Genomic DNA, 15,956 nt, shown 5'->3' with positions numbered 1-15,956 from the left:
AAAAGTTTGTGAATAACACTACTATGAAATATAGCCTATCAAAAAGCATAGTAAATGGGGTATTTTGGAGGATAAATTAGAAATCTAGACTTTTTAATATGAAATTTTCCTCTTGTAAAATACTGTATATAATTGGTCCAAGTTAGGATTGAAACTTTTTATAACTAAAAGGTCTAGTTGTATTGTTACTTAGTACAATGAGTTAGTGGTACTCATTTTCATTTATAAGTTAGAGGTTTTTGGTTTGATTATTGCCAAAGGCAAATTTGAACTGCATTATTATGGCACGCCTATTGTGAGGCTTAACTTACTTTCCCACTCATTTCACAAGAATTGAACCTAAAATTTCTCACTTACAAAAAAAAAAAAAAAAAAAAACAAGAAAAAAAAAAGGAAAGGTTGAATAATCTATACTTCTATCTATATCTATACTATTAAGAGAACCCTCCATGTCAACTTTTATCCCCTTTTTTTTCTATTTTGCCCTCACTTTTGATACACACTATTGACAAAAGGAGGGCAAAATAGTAATTTTGTACCTTTTGACAAAACGACAATCATATCCCTATTTTTCCTATTTTACCCTTTTTTTTTTTTCATAAAATGACAATCATATACTTATTTTTCCAATTTTACCCTCACTTTTGATACACAATATTTACATAAAGAGGACAAAATAGTAATTATGTGTTGACCCTAAAAACTACCAAGCCTACGTGGCGCACAGGCCGAGTAATTAATAAGCTAACTACGTCATTTGGTTGTGTGCGGGGCATGCCAACTTGTCGGCTGAGCTCGGCCGAGGAGTAAAATGTGTTGATGTCGCGTTGAGCATGCTGCTGACTTCTTGATCTTCCGACTGCGGCCGAGGAAGGAACACGTCTCGGCCTTCGGGTTCTAGAGCCTGAAGACAAAGCTGCTAGTCTTGCGAAGTTCACGGATCATCGGCGCCAGGTTCGATCATGGTGATTATATTCGTAAGAGTATAAGCATGCCAAATTGGCACCAAACTATATGGACACAAGTACTCAAAAGAGATGTATGTCTTGATGGTGAATGTGGTTCGGCCGTCAAAATGCCGAACTCTAAAACTTGTGAATATCCAATCATAAAACAACTCGGCGTTCAATGCGCCTAGCCCAGTAATCTGTAACACCTCACTTCGCCCAGAAGGTTGATGAGATGACTTCTACCAACAAGGACTCAAAAATCCTTGTCGACTGAGACTTGGGTAGGTAACCAGTCGGGCGAGAAGCAGTGTTGTTTATCCAAACTGAAGGTGCTTCTTGATCGGCTGATTCTACGGCTCCAGTGCTGTTTATCTAAACTGAAGATGTCGCCGGTAACCTTCATAGTGTTGTTTATCCAAACTGAAGGTGTGTCAGCGGGAAAAAGAAAATAAAAATCTCAAGGTTGTTGAGAGGTTTCGCGTAGAGCGAGAGTTTGCGGATGGGCAGTTTGTGTGTTGAATTGAAGAGAGTTTACCGTTTTTTGCCGCTTTATATTTATAGGGTTGGATATTTGCTTGATGACCATGCTGTAAAACCCATGCTATAAACAACCTTGAACAATCCTCATCACCACAATACGCGGCATGCACAATATCACCTCTTGATTTAGCGGCTCCCAAGCACACGTGGAGGATATTCCTTTGATCTTTTTTTGATAATTATTGGAAAAAAACTCCATAATTATCTCTTTTTAATTGACCACATCTGACCAAACAATGATGGCTTTATCCCATCATCATGTGAGCCATGGTCAAGAGATCACCACGTCACGATCCTTGTGCTAATGGACTCTTCCCAATGTGTCCATAGGCTGAAGCCTACTCTTTTGTTCAGATGTCATCCTAATCACATCACCATTTCATAATTTCACCTTTATCACATGCATGGATTAATTGCATGAAACTAATCCAATAGTAACTGTATTGCCGCGTGAATCTGCCAACACTAATATGCCAAATATCCCCAATTAATTTTGAACTGCAGTTTAGAGATATTATTTGTATCACGTTTATCTTGTACAAGATAATTCATTATTTATCATAATTATTATGATAAAAAATCATAATATTATCCTTTGACAATAATAAAATTATCTTCATTTTGTATCCGAAGGTGTGGAGTTATGCTTACTCAACAACCTTGATTGCACGGACCGATAGTGTAAATTAGGGTCCAAATAGTATGTAATATTAAAAAAATATATATGCACTTATTAAGAGAAATTGTTCACACATACAAAGTGTATGCTCTTTGCTAGTAATTAGTTAAAGTTGTATGATCCCTTAGCCTTATTAGGTGTATGGTACTTGTCTATGCCACTAGTAATTGCCTTTTATTGATAAAATATTAAGTTGCCAAAATAATTCCAGCCAACTAAGAAAGAGAGAGAGTATCACATCAAGAGAGACAAATGTGCTTCGGCTCGGCTTTAAACTATTTAGCTCAATTTTATAATTTTTTTATTTTCATCCAAAATTATGTACTCTGCCAAACTGTGATTGTTTCTTTTTCTTTCTCAAAATGAAAATTATAGAAATTGGCAAAATTATTCGTCAACGTTTTGCATAACAATTTTTTTCGATTGGTAGATATAAAAACGTGAGAAAAATGTATTCAGTAGACAATTTTGTGAAAATAAACTTAGAAAACAATATTTAACTTAAGTTCTGTCAAGGTCACTTAGTACTACGGTCTAATGGTATTCCTCTTCACTTGTAAGTGAGAGGTCTTAGGTTTGCTTCTAGTCAAAGGTGAATTTGAACCACATTACTGTTAACCCATTGTGAGGCCCACCCCCTCCTTCTTCCCCTCATGGTAGATAATATCATTTGTTCAAAAAAAAAAAAAAAAAGTTTTGTGAAAAATCAAATTGATATTTTTTCTGTTTTCAAATGACGTTTTACCACATTTGCAAAAATCAATGTCTTTGCGCTCTGGTGAACGTTTGATGTCCAAAGATTCTCTTTCCCCTAACAATGGCTATTTATGCACTAATGCTATCACTCTACTAAAAAACATTATAAAACGAAGTTCGAGTTTAATAAAAAATAAAATCATGTATGTCACCACTATCATCACCATCACAATCACCACCGTTGCAACCATCTTTGAAATCACCACCTCCCACTTCCATGTCCTGCACTGCCATTACCTTGGCCACCATGGCCACCACAGCCACCACCACCTCCACCATGTCACCAACGCCACAACCTACACCACTGTCACCTGCAACTTCGCCGCTGCCACCATCACCACCACCACTATATTATCCATTTACATCACCTTTACCATCTCACTGTTCTGGCCACCACCATTGCCACCATCGCCACCATCATGTTGGGAATAGAGCCTCACATCAAGTTAATGACAAAATACAATACAACTTATATTTTGATATTTCATCCCAAATATCACTAAGGACTTTTGTGATAAAATCTAGCACCTAGAATAAGTGATTAAGTTGAAACAATATTAGCGATGTTGGTGGTGAACCATATTGGGCCTATAAAGTTCATCACATCACCATCACCACCTCCTCTCACCACCATTGCTACCATCACCACCATGACATTCTCAACCCGATTTCTCTAACCACCACGACCTCCATCATTTCCACCCCATTACCCTTGCTACCAACACCATTCCCGCCTCAACCATCATCTCTACCACCACTGCCACCATTACAAAACACAAATATATATATGACATTTTACATATTTGTACCAAAACGCGTTTTTAATGTTTTCATTCTCAAAAATCACTCTCGAATTAACTACCCAAATCATAACCATAAAAAGTTCTATTTGTCGTTTTCATTTTACAAAACAATTCTTTAAAAATCGCTCTGCAAAACATTACCGAACGGGCCTAATACTTTCACAAGCTCAATTTGTACTTTTACAATGTGATTTGCTAAAAAAACCGGTCGACTATAGAGCTGAAAAGAAAGCCGAAGCCAAGCCATGGAAGCGTTTCACGCTTGAAACCGACTGTCGGTGGTCTTATTAGGCTGTGACGGTGCAGCTGTCTGTCATTCTCTCTCTCGCGCTTCTTCACTGTATCTAATGTAAGCGTAAAACTCGTCCAACAGACAAAAAGGAAACTAAAAAAGAAAAAGGAAAATTATATAAATCTCTATCTTTTTGATTTGTTGCTTGTAGACTTGTAGTTGTGGTGTTGTTGCGCTTCAATTCCCTTGTCTTTTACGAAACCCAATTGCCAGCTCAATCGAATTGATGCACCAAACAGCTTCTGCATCTCTCACTATCTCAAGGTCTCACCTCCTCCATCTCTCTCTCTCAATTGCAAATTTGCACATTTGCACAATTGGGTTTGCATTTGTTAGTGTTGCGCTTTGACTCCCCACTGAAAGCTCCGGACTTGATTCGATCTCATCCGAATCCTCCTTCCTGTGAGAGAGCAATTGTATGTTGATCTGTTCCTTTCTTCTGCAGAAACAAGAAATGCAAGTGAGGAACAAGTCAATTCAGCTTCACTAGCTCACTCACTCAATCGTGCTTCAATTTGTAGAATTTGTGGTAAATTGTTAGATTTGTTATCTGATCTGGATTCCTTGTGTTTGGGTGGCAGGAGGCTGTGAGGTGAGGTAGATCTGGAGAAGGCCAAGCTGGTCTCTTCTCTTTACTCCTTTTTCCTAAGGAATCTTGAAGAGTAGCAGCAAAGCTGGCATGGCAACCACAATGGGATGGAGGTATGCTGCCACCAATGGCAGCACCCTTTCCACTAATGATCTGGTACCCGTACCCGCCTATTATGTCGTTTCTGTTTCATTTCTATTTCTTATGTTGGTTTCTTTCTATTATGAATATTGGGTTGGCTGCCATTTTCCATCTTCTTGTTTCATTGTCCAATCATCTATATGCCTCATTCTGCTGCACAGTGTTTGGTATGGATTATTACTCTAGAGTTTAGCAGATTTAATATCTAGTAGCACTGAATTTTAAGTGATTCGGGAATGCGTTTCTGGGAGCTTGGGAAAATTTAAATTTGGAATTGGATTCATAACCGATCCCAAGAAGTCTGTTTCCCACCCAAAAAATTGGTTGAGAGTGGATATTGAAAAGCAACTCACAATGATCCCAAGTTATGAAGAAAAGAAAGAATCATATTGAGAAAAATTAAACCGGTAGGGGGGGGGGTGGTGGAGAGGGTGAGATTTCATGTTTTAGATACAAAAGCGCATAATGGATTATTCTCTCATTGCTTTCGTTCTTGTGATTTCAGGAAAGGAATGGTGATGCAAAAGTTCAAGATTCGGAGCCTCCAACACCACATTCTCTTTTAAAGATGGGTTCAAGGTTGGTTAAAATTTCTTTCCGCAAACTATTTGGCCAAGTTGGTTAAAGGAATTTGTTTGCATATGGGAAATTTTTTGCCACTTGGTAATCATTAAGGTTCTAGCAGGTTATGCTAGCGAGTATTTTGCTGCTTTCTGTGAGCTAGTGTCTGCTTGTGGCAGGATGGAGAAATACTTGAACCGGTCTCCCTTAGGAGATAGCACTTCCATTAATGATAGTTTGTTTCTGTGTCTAATCCTAAGGGAGGAGGTCATATACTTCCAAAATGATTTCACGCAAACGAAGCTGGGGATCTGGTTGCTTGCTTTTTTTAATGGGGCTTGTCTACTCTTCTACACACTGTCTCTCCATTCTAGCAAAACTTGATCTTTGTTTAGTTTATCAATTAAGAACCACATCTTCTGTCTCAAATTATGACGGAATTAATACTGTTTTAAGAACCACTTTTTTCATATCATAATCATACTTTAGAAGTTCTTATCTCCATCACAGGAGAAAGAACATACAAATGTTGGATTTTGTAGGCAGGAAGATTGATAATGTTATAGGTAGTTTTTCTCGATACTTCCTACACATCGTATTCCTTCCAGTGCATTAAATGCTCACTATGTTGGTGGAGTTTACCAATAAATGCTGTTACGATAGAATCAGTAATTTGTCACTTGGAAGCAATGATGCATTTTGGTTACCTTTGGTCGGACATCTTTCAAATATTTTTTTATTTTTTAAAATTTTATGGGTTTGAGTTGTTTGATGGAATTTAACTAGTGATCTGTGTCTTCTGCAAGCTGTGAATAAATGAGACCCAATAACAGGTTGTCAATTTGAAATATTAAGTGTCACTATCAATTATTTCTGAGGTTATAGGATTTGGTTTTCATGCCACATATATTTGGAATTCTGTTATCTTGTAATTATGTCATGTTGTTTTACCTTCTTCAGAGTCGTATTTTCTTGTTTTGGATGCAGGCTAATAAGTGGTTTTTGTTTTTTTTGGGGGGGGGGGGGTGGTGGGGTGGGGTGGACCTTGTCCACTGTGTTGTATTTTCTTTAGTTAATAAAAGCTATGTTTATTATAAAACAAGGGGATAATTCTGGCTAAGTTATCTTTGGTTCTCATATTTCTTACAGAGATCGTAGTAGTAGCATGGAGGATGCAGATGGGACATTGGCAAGTGTTGCTCAATGCATTGAGCAGCTGCGTCAAAGTTCCTCATCTGTACAAGACAAGGAGTATTCGTTGAAGCAGTTGCTTGAGCTTATCAATACTCGTGAAAATGCTTTCAGTGCTGTTGGATCTCACTCTCAAGCAGTTCCAGTGCTTGTTTCTCTTCTTCGATCAGGTTCAGTTGGAGTTAAGATACAAGCTGCTACTGTTTTAGGCTCTCTCTGCAAGGAGAATGAACTCAGGGTGAAAGTCTTGCTTGGAGGATGCATTCCGCCATTGCTTGGTCTACTCAGGTCCAGCTCAGCAGAAGGGCAAGTTGCATCTGCGAAGACAATTTATGCTGTTTCTCAAGGTGGTGCCAGGGATCATGTTGGATCAAAAATATTTTCAACTGAAGGAGTTGTGCCAGTGCTCTGGGAGCAGCTACAAAAAGGGATCAAAACTGGTAGTTTGGTTGATAGTTTGTTGACTGGAGCGTTAAAGAACCTATCCAGCAGCACTGAGGGATTCTGGACTGCAACCTTCCAAGCTGGAGCAGTGGATATACTTGTGAAGTTGCTGACAACCGGGCAGTCAAGCACTCAAGCTAACGTGTGCTTTCTACTTGCATGTATGATGGTGGAAGATCCATCTGTCTGTTCTAAGGTGCTGGCTTCAGAGGCTACCAAACAACTTCTCAAGCTTTTAGGATCCGGAAATGAAGCTTCTGTTAGAGCAGAAGCTGCAGGTGCTCTTAAATCTCTTTCTGCCCAGTGCAAAGAAGCAAGACGGGAAATAGCTAACTTCAATGGCATTCCTGTATTGATAAATGCTACAATAGCCCCTTCCAAAGAATTCATGCAGGGTGAGTATGCCCAAGCGTTGCAGGAGAATGCGATGTGTGCTTTAGCAAATATTTCTGGTGGTTTGTCATATGTTATCTCAAGCCTTGGGCAAAGCCTTGAATCTTGCACTTCACCTGCCCAAATTTCTGATACATTAGGGGCTTTGGCTTCAGCTTTGATGATATATGATAGTACAGCAGAATCTAATAGAGCATCAGATCCTGTGGTTATTGAGCAGACATTGGTTTCACAGTTCAAACCGCGTTTACCGTTTCTTGTTCAGGAACGAACCATAGAGGCCCTTGCGAGTTTGTATGGGAATTCTGTACTCTCAGTTAAACTTGCCAATTCAGAAGCAAAGCGTTTGCTTGTTGGTTTGATCACAATGGCAACAAATGAAGTTCAGGATGAGCTAATGAGAGCTCTTCTTGCACTTTGCAATAGTGAGGAAAGTCTGTGGTGTGCGCTTCAAGGCCGTGAAGGGGTTCAGCTGTTGATATCACTTCTTGGGCTTTCATCAGAACAGCAGCAAGAATGTGCAGTTGCACTGCTTTGCCTGCTTTCCAATGAGAATGACGAAAGTAAATGGGCTATTACTGCTGCTGGTGGCATACCTCCACTTGTTCAGATTCTGGAGACAGGATCTGCAAAAGCCAAGGAAGATTCAGCATCAATCCTTAGGAACCTGTGCAACCACAGTGAAGATATACGTGCATGTGTTGAAAGTGCTGATGCTGTTCCTGCATTACTGTGGCTTCTAAAGAATGGAAGTTCAAACGGAAAAGAAATTGCAGCAAAGACTTTAAATCATTTGATCCATAAATCTGATACAGCAACCATTAGCCAACTTACTGCATTATTGACCAGTGATCTACCTGAATCTAAAGTGTATGTTTTGGATGCTTTAAAAAGTATGCTGTCCGTGGTCCCCCTCAATGATATATCACGTGAAGGTAGTGCTGCTAATGATGCAATTGAGACAATGATAAAAATATTGAGCACAACTAAAGAAGAGACTCAAGCCAAGTCTGCATCAGCTTTAGCTGGAATATTTGAATCCAGGAAGGACTTGCGTGAAAGTAGCATTGCTGTTAAAACTCTTTGGTCAGCCATCAAGTTGATTAGTGTCGAATCTGTATATATCCTTGCAGAGGCCTCACGTTGCCTTGCGGCAATATTTCTTTCAATTAAAGAGAACCGGGATGTGGCAGCTGTTGCTCGAGATATATTATCCCCATTAGTTCTGCTTGCTAACTCTTCAGTTCTGGAAGTTGCAGAACTAGCAACATGTGCTCTGGCTAATCTTATTTTGGACAGTGAAGTTTCAGAGAAAGCAGTTGCTGAAGATGTTATTTTCCCGGCTACTAGAGTTTTGCGTGAAGGCACAGTACCTGGAAAGACCCATGCAGCAGCAGCAATTGCTCGCCTGCTCCATTCTCGTCAAATTGATTATGCTTTAACTGATTGTGTGAATCGTGCTGGAACTGTTCTTGCATTAGTTTCTTTTCTAGAATCTGTTAATCATGATTCTGTTGCCACATCAGAGGCACTTGAGGCACTTGCTATTCTATCCAGGTCAGAAGGTGCTTCTGGAGATATAAAACCTGCATGGGCAGTTTTGGCTGAATTCCCGAAAAGTATTACCCCGATAGTTTTATCCATTGCTGATGCAACACCCTTGTTGCAGGATAAGGCTATTGAAATATTATCACGGCTTTGCAGAGATCAGCCTGATGTATTGGGTGACACAGTTGCTACTGCTTATGGATGTATTTCATCAATTGCCAAAAGGGTGATCAATTCAACAAAATCAAAAGTTAAAACTGGAGGAACTGCACTACTTATTTGTGTTGCAAAAATTAGTCATCAGAGAGTTGTGGAAGATCTTAGTGAATCAAACTTACGCACCCAGCTAATTCAAGCTCTTGTTGCAATGCTTAGTTCTTTGGGAAGCCCAGGGGATAATGAGAATGATTCTATTGGCATTTATAGGCATGCTAAAGAGGAAACAAAGATTGATGAGTCTTATTCAAGCACAGGAGTAATTAGTGGTGTCAATTTAGCTATGTGGCTACTGTCTATTCTTGCCTGTCACGATGAAAGGTGCAAAATTGTGATTATGGAGGCTGGGGCTGTGGAAGTCCTCACTAACAGGATCTCAAATGATTTCTCACCCTACTCACAGGTAATCAACTCTCTTATTTTGCTTAATGTATTCACTCAATAAGGAAGAAGATCAAGATACATTGGATCATTTCTGAATTTGTATATACGCAGATCCATCATAGGAAAGTGTTGTTCACTACCTATCTGCTTACTTAAATATTGCTTATAGCCCTAATGATCTAACCTGGTTTTGTCCTGGGTGCAATGTATGCAGATTGAGTTTAAAGAAGATAGTAGCATATGGATTTGTACTTTGCTGTTGGCAATCTTGTTTCAAAACAGAGACATCATACGAGCACATGCAACCATGAAATCTGTACCAGTACTTGCAAACTGGTTGAGATCAGAAGATTTGCCCACCAGATATTTTGCTGCACAGGCGATGGCCAGCCTAGTCTGTAATGGTAGCAGGGGGACTCTTCTATCTGTTGCAAATTCTGGAGCAGCAGGCGGGCTCATTTCCCTACTTGGCTGTGCGGATATTGATATAAGTGATCTTTTGCAGTTGTCAGAAGAGTGTGGTTTAGTACGTTATCCTGAGCAAGTTGCCCTTGAGAGGTTGTTCAGAGTTGAAGACATAAGGGTTGGTGCTACTTCCAGGAAAGCAATACCTGCACTTGTTGATCTACTCAAACCCATTCCAGATCGTCCTGGAGCACCATTTTTAGCACTTGGGCTTCTGACTCAGCTTGCGAAAGACTGTCCATCGAATAAAATTGTAATGGTAGAATCAGGAGCTTTGGAAGCACTGACCAAATATCTTTCACTTGGCCCTCAAGATGCAACTGAGGAAGCTGCTACAGATCTGTTAGGTATACTATTTGGCAGTGCTGAAATCAGGAGACATGACTCTTCATTTGGTGCTGTTGGTCAGCTTGTGGCAGTTTTACGGTTAGGTGGAAGAGCTTCAAGGTACAGTGCTGCTAAAGCATTGGAAAGCTTGTTTTCTGCTGACCATATAAGGAATGCAGAAAGTGCTCGACAAGCTGTTCAACCCTTGGTGGAGATTCTCAATACTGGTTCCGAAAAGGAGCAACATGCTGCAATTGCTGCGTTGGTAAGGCTGCTGAGTGAAAATCCATCAAGAGCCTTGGCAGTTGCAGATGTTGAGATGAATGCAGTAGATGTTCTCTGCAAGATTCTTTCTTCAAATTGCTCAATGGAGCTGAAAGGGGATGCTGCCGAGTTGTGTTGTGTTCTCTTTGGAAATACAAGAATCAGGTCAACAATGGCTGCAGCTAGATGTGTGGAGCCTCTGGTGTCTCTTCTTGTGACTGAGTTCAGTCCTGCACAGCATTCAGTTGTCCGTGCGTTGGATAAACTTGTTGATGATGAGCAACTGGCAGAACTTGTTGCTGCTCACGGGGCAGTTATACCTCTTGTAGGTCTTCTATATGGTAAGAATTACTTGCTCCATGAAGCTATTTCTAGAGCCCTCGTGAAATTAGGGAAAGACAGGCCTGCTTGCAAGATGGAAATGGTGAAAGCTGGAGTAATTGAGAGCATACTTGACATCCTCCATGAGGCACCCGATTTTCTCTCTGCTGCTTTTACAGAACTGCTCCGAATATTGACCAACAATGCAAGCATTGCTAAGGGACCATCTGCTTCAAAAGTGGTTGAGCCCCTTTTTGTGCTTCTAACAAAACCAGAGTTTGGACCTGATGGGCAGCATAGTGCACTTCAAGTTCTTGTCAACGTTTTGGAGCATCCACAGTGTCGTTCTGACTATAAGTTGACATCCCACCAAGCTGTTGAACCTATTATTCCCTTACTTGATTCTCCTGCTCCAGCAGTACAACAGTTGGCCGCTGAGCTTCTGTCACATTTACTCTTTGAAGAACAACTTCAAAAGGATTCAGTGACTCAGCAAGTGATTGGTCCTCTCATACGGGTTCTTGGCTCTGGTATACACATATTGCAGCAGAGAGCTGTGAAGGCCCTTGTTAGTATTGCGCTAATTTGGCCGAATGAAATAGCAAAAGAGGGTGGTGTCACTGAATTGTCCAAGGTGATATTGCAATCAGATCCATCTCTTCCTCATGCCTTGTGGGAATCGGCTGCTGCTGTTTTATCAAGCATTCTGCAGTTTAGTTCTGAATTTTATTTGGAAGTGCCTGTGGCTGTGTTGGTAAGGTTGCTTCGTTCTGGCTCAGAAGGCACAGTAATTGGTGCATTGAATGCTCTTCTGGTACTGGAAAGTGATGATGCAACCAGCGCAGAAGCAATGGCTGAAAGTGGTGCTTTAGAGGCTCTTTTGGATCTTCTTAGATCTCATCAGTGTGAGGAAACTGCTGCTAGGCTGTTGGAAGTATTGTTGAACAATGTGAAGATCAGAGAAACTAAGGCTACCAAGTCTGCTGTATTACCATTGTCTCAGTACCTCTTAGATCCACAAACCCAAGCTCAGCAAGCGAGGTTACTGGCAACTCTAGCTCTTGGTGATCTATTCCAAAATGAGGGCCTTGCTCGAAGCACTGACGCTGTTTCAGCTTGTCGTGCACTAGTAAATGTGCTTGAAGAGCAACCTACTGAAGAAATGAAGGTTGTAGCGATATGTGCTTTGCAGAACCTTGTCATGTACAGTAGATCTAATAAAAGAGCAGTTGCTGAGGCTGGTGGCGTCCAGGTTGTGTTGGATCTGATTGGTTCAAGTGATCCAGATACTTCTATTCAGGCTGCAATGTTTGTTAAACTTCTCTTTTCAAACCATACCATTCAAGAGTATGCTTCTAGTGAGACAGTAAGGGTGATTACTGGTAAGTTATTTTTGGCTTTTACGCAGAATTTTATTTGAGCTATCTAAGTAGGTACCTTCTTTAGTTTTATTGTGGTTAAAAGGTGCAAAACGATTCTATGCTGTGTGCGACCATAGTAGAACCCTTAGGTTGAAACTTGAAATCAATAATTAAGTAATCCGCTAATTTATATTAATTTTTTTTTTGTTGAAGTATTAGAGTTAGATTAATCATTTTGGTTCACGTGAATAATCATGTTAGTTCATTGAAAGGTTTCAGTTGGTACTTGGATAACCTTGCTTCTGAAGCAGATATTTTTCTTTGTTCTTTTAAAAAAAATAACTGATACGATTTTTTTGGCCTCATTAGCTGCTATCGAGAAAGATTTATGGGCAACCGGAACTGTGAACGAGGAGTACCTGAAAGCTCTGAATGCTCTTTTTAGCAACTTCCCACGACTTAGAGCCACAGAACCTGCAACGTTAAGCATTCCTCATCTTGTTACATCCCTCAAGTCAGGGTCAGAGGCAACTCAAGAAGCTGCCTTGGATGCACTCTTTCTTCTTAGGCAAGCTTGGTCAGCATGTCCAGCTGAAGTTTCTAGGGCGCAGTCAATTGCTGCAGCCGATGCAATCCCCTTGCTGCAATACTTAATTCAGTCTGGCCCACCTCGGTTTCAGGAGAAGACAGAATTTTTGTTACAATGTTTGCCGGGGACATTGGTGGTGATAATCAAGCGTGGAAATAATATGAAGCAGTCAGTGGGAAATCCTAGTGTTTATTGCAAGATTACACTCGGCAACACTCCACCTAAGCAAACTCAGGTAAAATGCTTTTAAATGCCTTCTCTCCACTACCATTTCTATTCACAAGTGATATATGAATCTTATTTTTTTAGTTTGGTCGAATATATGAATCTTTATTTTGGAACTTGAAGAAATGCAAAATAAATATCTTAGTAAATGCCTAAATTCTTTTGTTCTTCATGTTGTTTCTTCATGTTGACATATTCAAGGAGAAATCTCTGAACTGTGATTTCTGTTGAATTGTAGGCCATTTACCGTATTATATTAAACGAAGTATAGTTCATAGTTATTGCAAGAACAGTAGAATTCTGGAAACTAAATATGCTAGCCATGTTGATTGTGTTTCTGGGATATAGCGCATGGTATCTTTTCTGTTTCTCCAGTGATACATGACCTTGATATTGGTGCCATTTTAACCTCTTATCACGATTTTGTGAATTTACAGGTTGTTTCAACTGGACCGAATCCCGAATGGGATGAAAGCTTTTCATGGTCCTTTGAGAGTCCTCCGAAAGGCCAGAAGCTCCACATATCTTGCAAGAACAAGAGCAAAATGGGAAAGGTAAGTGGACAAAGATGTCGCATATAGGCACTTCTATTTATAATAAGAGGATACCTTTTCTCATCTGATCCATCATTTTTGATCTACCAAATAGCTGGTAACCAATTCTCATTTGATATATTGACAGAGTTCGTTTGGAAAGGTAACCATCCAGATTGATCGTGTAGTAATGCTGGGAGCGGTTGCCGGAGAGTACACTCTGTTGCCAGAAAGCAAAAGCGGGCCGTCACGGAATTTAGAAATAGAGTTCCAGTGGTCTAACAAGTAACAACAAAACCCACATTGAGTTTTTTGTTATAATTCTTGTGCAAATGAATTATTAGGGGAAACATGTTCAAAAAGATGGTTCTTTTTTTCTTTTCTTTTTAATTTTCAGTCTGGATTATTTATCATGTGAATGTACATAATATCCCAAAGATTCTGATTTTTTGTCAAAAGCCCATTGAGTAGTCATTTGTGAATGTATTCTTTTATAACTTGTGGGAAACATGTAACTTACTTGTGTGCTTGTCAATGTGAGTGGAAATAATGAAAGTTGAATTTTAATGGTTTTTTTTTTTTATGGTTAAATGCTAAATTTTGCTTATATGGTTTATATGGCTTATACTTAGTTTTATATATTTTCTCATGCTTATTTTTTCTCTGACAACCATGTTGAAGTTGTCATGCCCCCAAATTCATGGTGAATATTTAATGAAATATGATACTTGTACTTGTGACACGAGTTTAAGATACAAACACACGAAGGGAGTTACTTGAAATATTTTAGAGTAAACTTTTATTCAAAACAGGGCGAGCAAAGATGAGTTTTACATAAATATTACAATACAAAAACATGAAGACGGAGTACAAGGGGAAGTATGTTCATTCAATAGAGCAAAGATGAGTTTTACATAAATATTACAATACAAAAACATGAAGACGGAGTACAAAGGGAAGTATGTTTATTCAATAATAAGTTAATAAAGTAGAAGGCGTCATTCTTGTTATAAACATTGTATTCAAATGTGAATGGATAAATCCTAGATTATATTTGATATTAGTTATTCTTTTCTATTAGGACTTGTGTTCCTTGGAGGAGAAGGATTCTTCCCTCCCCTATTACTATAACTAAAGGCAATGCGTAGGGGGAATAACACATCAGCTACATAACCCTACAAACACATCTCTCCCTGTCGTGCCCCTTATCTCCCTTGTCAGATTAAAATAAGCCACAACACGTTATTAGCACGCTCCTACCGCTACACTTAGGAATCTAACGTGAAAGTATTTTGCATCAAACCAGTTCATCAATATCATCACACAATCAGGTTCTTCCAAAACAACGATTTTTATCTCGATATTTTTGTTACTCTAATAGCATGAACATTCACCATAATGCATGACCCAACTTAACGTTTTTCGAATTTTAGATTTTACATAAATTGTGTATGCATTATATCCATAATTGTCAAATTATATGAATTGATATTGCCATGAATTGTTTCATATATATGTTCATGCATTGAATTATATGTTGAATATGCATGAAATTCAATTGAATTAGAATATGGAAATCAAGAAAAAAAAATTAATGAATTAAAATCTAGGGTTTCAGAAATACCCAACCGGCGAGCAGTGGCTCGAAGCTGCGTCGCCATGTTGAGAGACCAAATCGGAGCCAGGGCTCGAGGTTCGAAACCCATAAACCTGACACCTTCCATGGGGTCCCCACTGTCGCAGGTTGGCCTGCAACCAATCTTTGCCCACGGGGCACTGTCCCGACAGCTTGCAACTTGTCCCAGACATCACATGACCGAGATTCTTTCGAATCTCATCGGATTTTTCGAAATCCCGATTTAAATTTCTAGGGTTTTTGGTTGAAACATTGAGATTTCCTTATCTTCGTTTATCTTTATGATTGCTAACGACCCACGAGGGTATCCCGAGTCTTCCCTACCCAAGATTTGGCCACCTGCAATGGCAGCGCCGATCATCTTCCCGGGTAATAACACTTAACTTTGCTAGCATATCTTCGTTTAAGTCTGACCCCAATTTATTGGGCTTGACCTTGACTATGGTAAAAAAAAAAAAAAAAAAAAAAAAGTTTTTTTTCTTCTCTAGGCTCACTACTGCAAGCATAACCCTAACCTCTACTCTCGGCCCTGTCCCGTACCACAGTAGAACCTAACCCCTATTAAGGTCTCGATGTTCCCTACATCGCGTCGCACCTAATCCTGGCCAATAACTGGTGACTCAATGTACTTGCACCATGACACACTGGATCGCGTCCCTAGGATCACTTGCGTTGCGAAACAGCGCATCTGTGCCCTTAACGAGCCTTCTTGGATCTTGCCCAACAATTTGGGCCTGCTTCTACAGCC

General features: G+C 39.6%; 1 protein-coding gene across 4 annotated transcripts; it reads left to right on the top strand.

Moving 5' to 3' along the window:
* Positions 1–4,154: 4,154 nt before the first annotated feature.
* Positions 4,155–14,163, top strand: LOC137719665 (protein CELLULOSE SYNTHASE INTERACTIVE 1). Of its 4 annotated transcripts, none has more exons than XM_068458705.2 (8): positions 4,155–4,284; positions 4,602–4,765; positions 5,256–5,329; positions 6,461–9,506; positions 9,702–12,246; positions 12,595–13,049; positions 13,477–13,593; positions 13,721–14,163. In XM_068458705.2, exons 2-8 carry the CDS (start codon positions 4,700–4,702, stop codon positions 13,859–13,861), a joined length of 6,444 nt encoding a protein of 2,147 aa, XP_068314806.2. In that variant the 5' UTR covers positions 4,155–4,284; positions 4,602–4,699; the 3' UTR covers positions 13,862–14,163. The 4 variants fall into 4 exon arrangements, with proteins under 4 accessions (XP_068314806.2, XP_088555360.1, XP_068314804.2 ...); XM_088699234.1 differs by having other exon boundaries at positions 4,168–4,476; XM_068458703.2 differs by having other exon boundaries at positions 4,168–4,480.
* Positions 14,164–15,956: the final 1,793 nt, after the last annotated feature.

This window comes from Pyrus communis, chromosome 1 (genome assembly GCF_041283825.1).
Source record: "Pyrus communis isolate YQ-2024b chromosome 1, ASM4128382v1, whole genome shotgun sequence".
Lineage (NCBI taxonomy): Eukaryota > Viridiplantae > Streptophyta > Magnoliopsida > Rosales > Rosaceae > Pyrus > Pyrus communis.
The sequence above is the reverse complement of the archived record's forward strand: the minus strand, read 5'-3'. Positions and strand labels throughout refer to the sequence as shown.

Bases quoted from the DNA above. Each gene is read 5' to 3' on its own strand.
- LOC137719665 (XM_068458705.2), top strand. From the start codon at position 4,700: ATGGCAACCACAATGGGATGGAGGTATGCTGCCACCAATGGCAGCACC. The intron at 5,330-6,460 runs GTTGGTTAAAAT...TATTTCTTACAG, and splicing joins CTTTTAAAGATGGGTTCAAG to AGATCGTAGTAGTAGCATGG. The intron at 13,594-13,720 runs GTAAGTGGACAA...ATATATTGACAG, and splicing joins ACAAGAGCAAAATGGGAAAG to AGTTCGTTTGGAAAGGTAAC.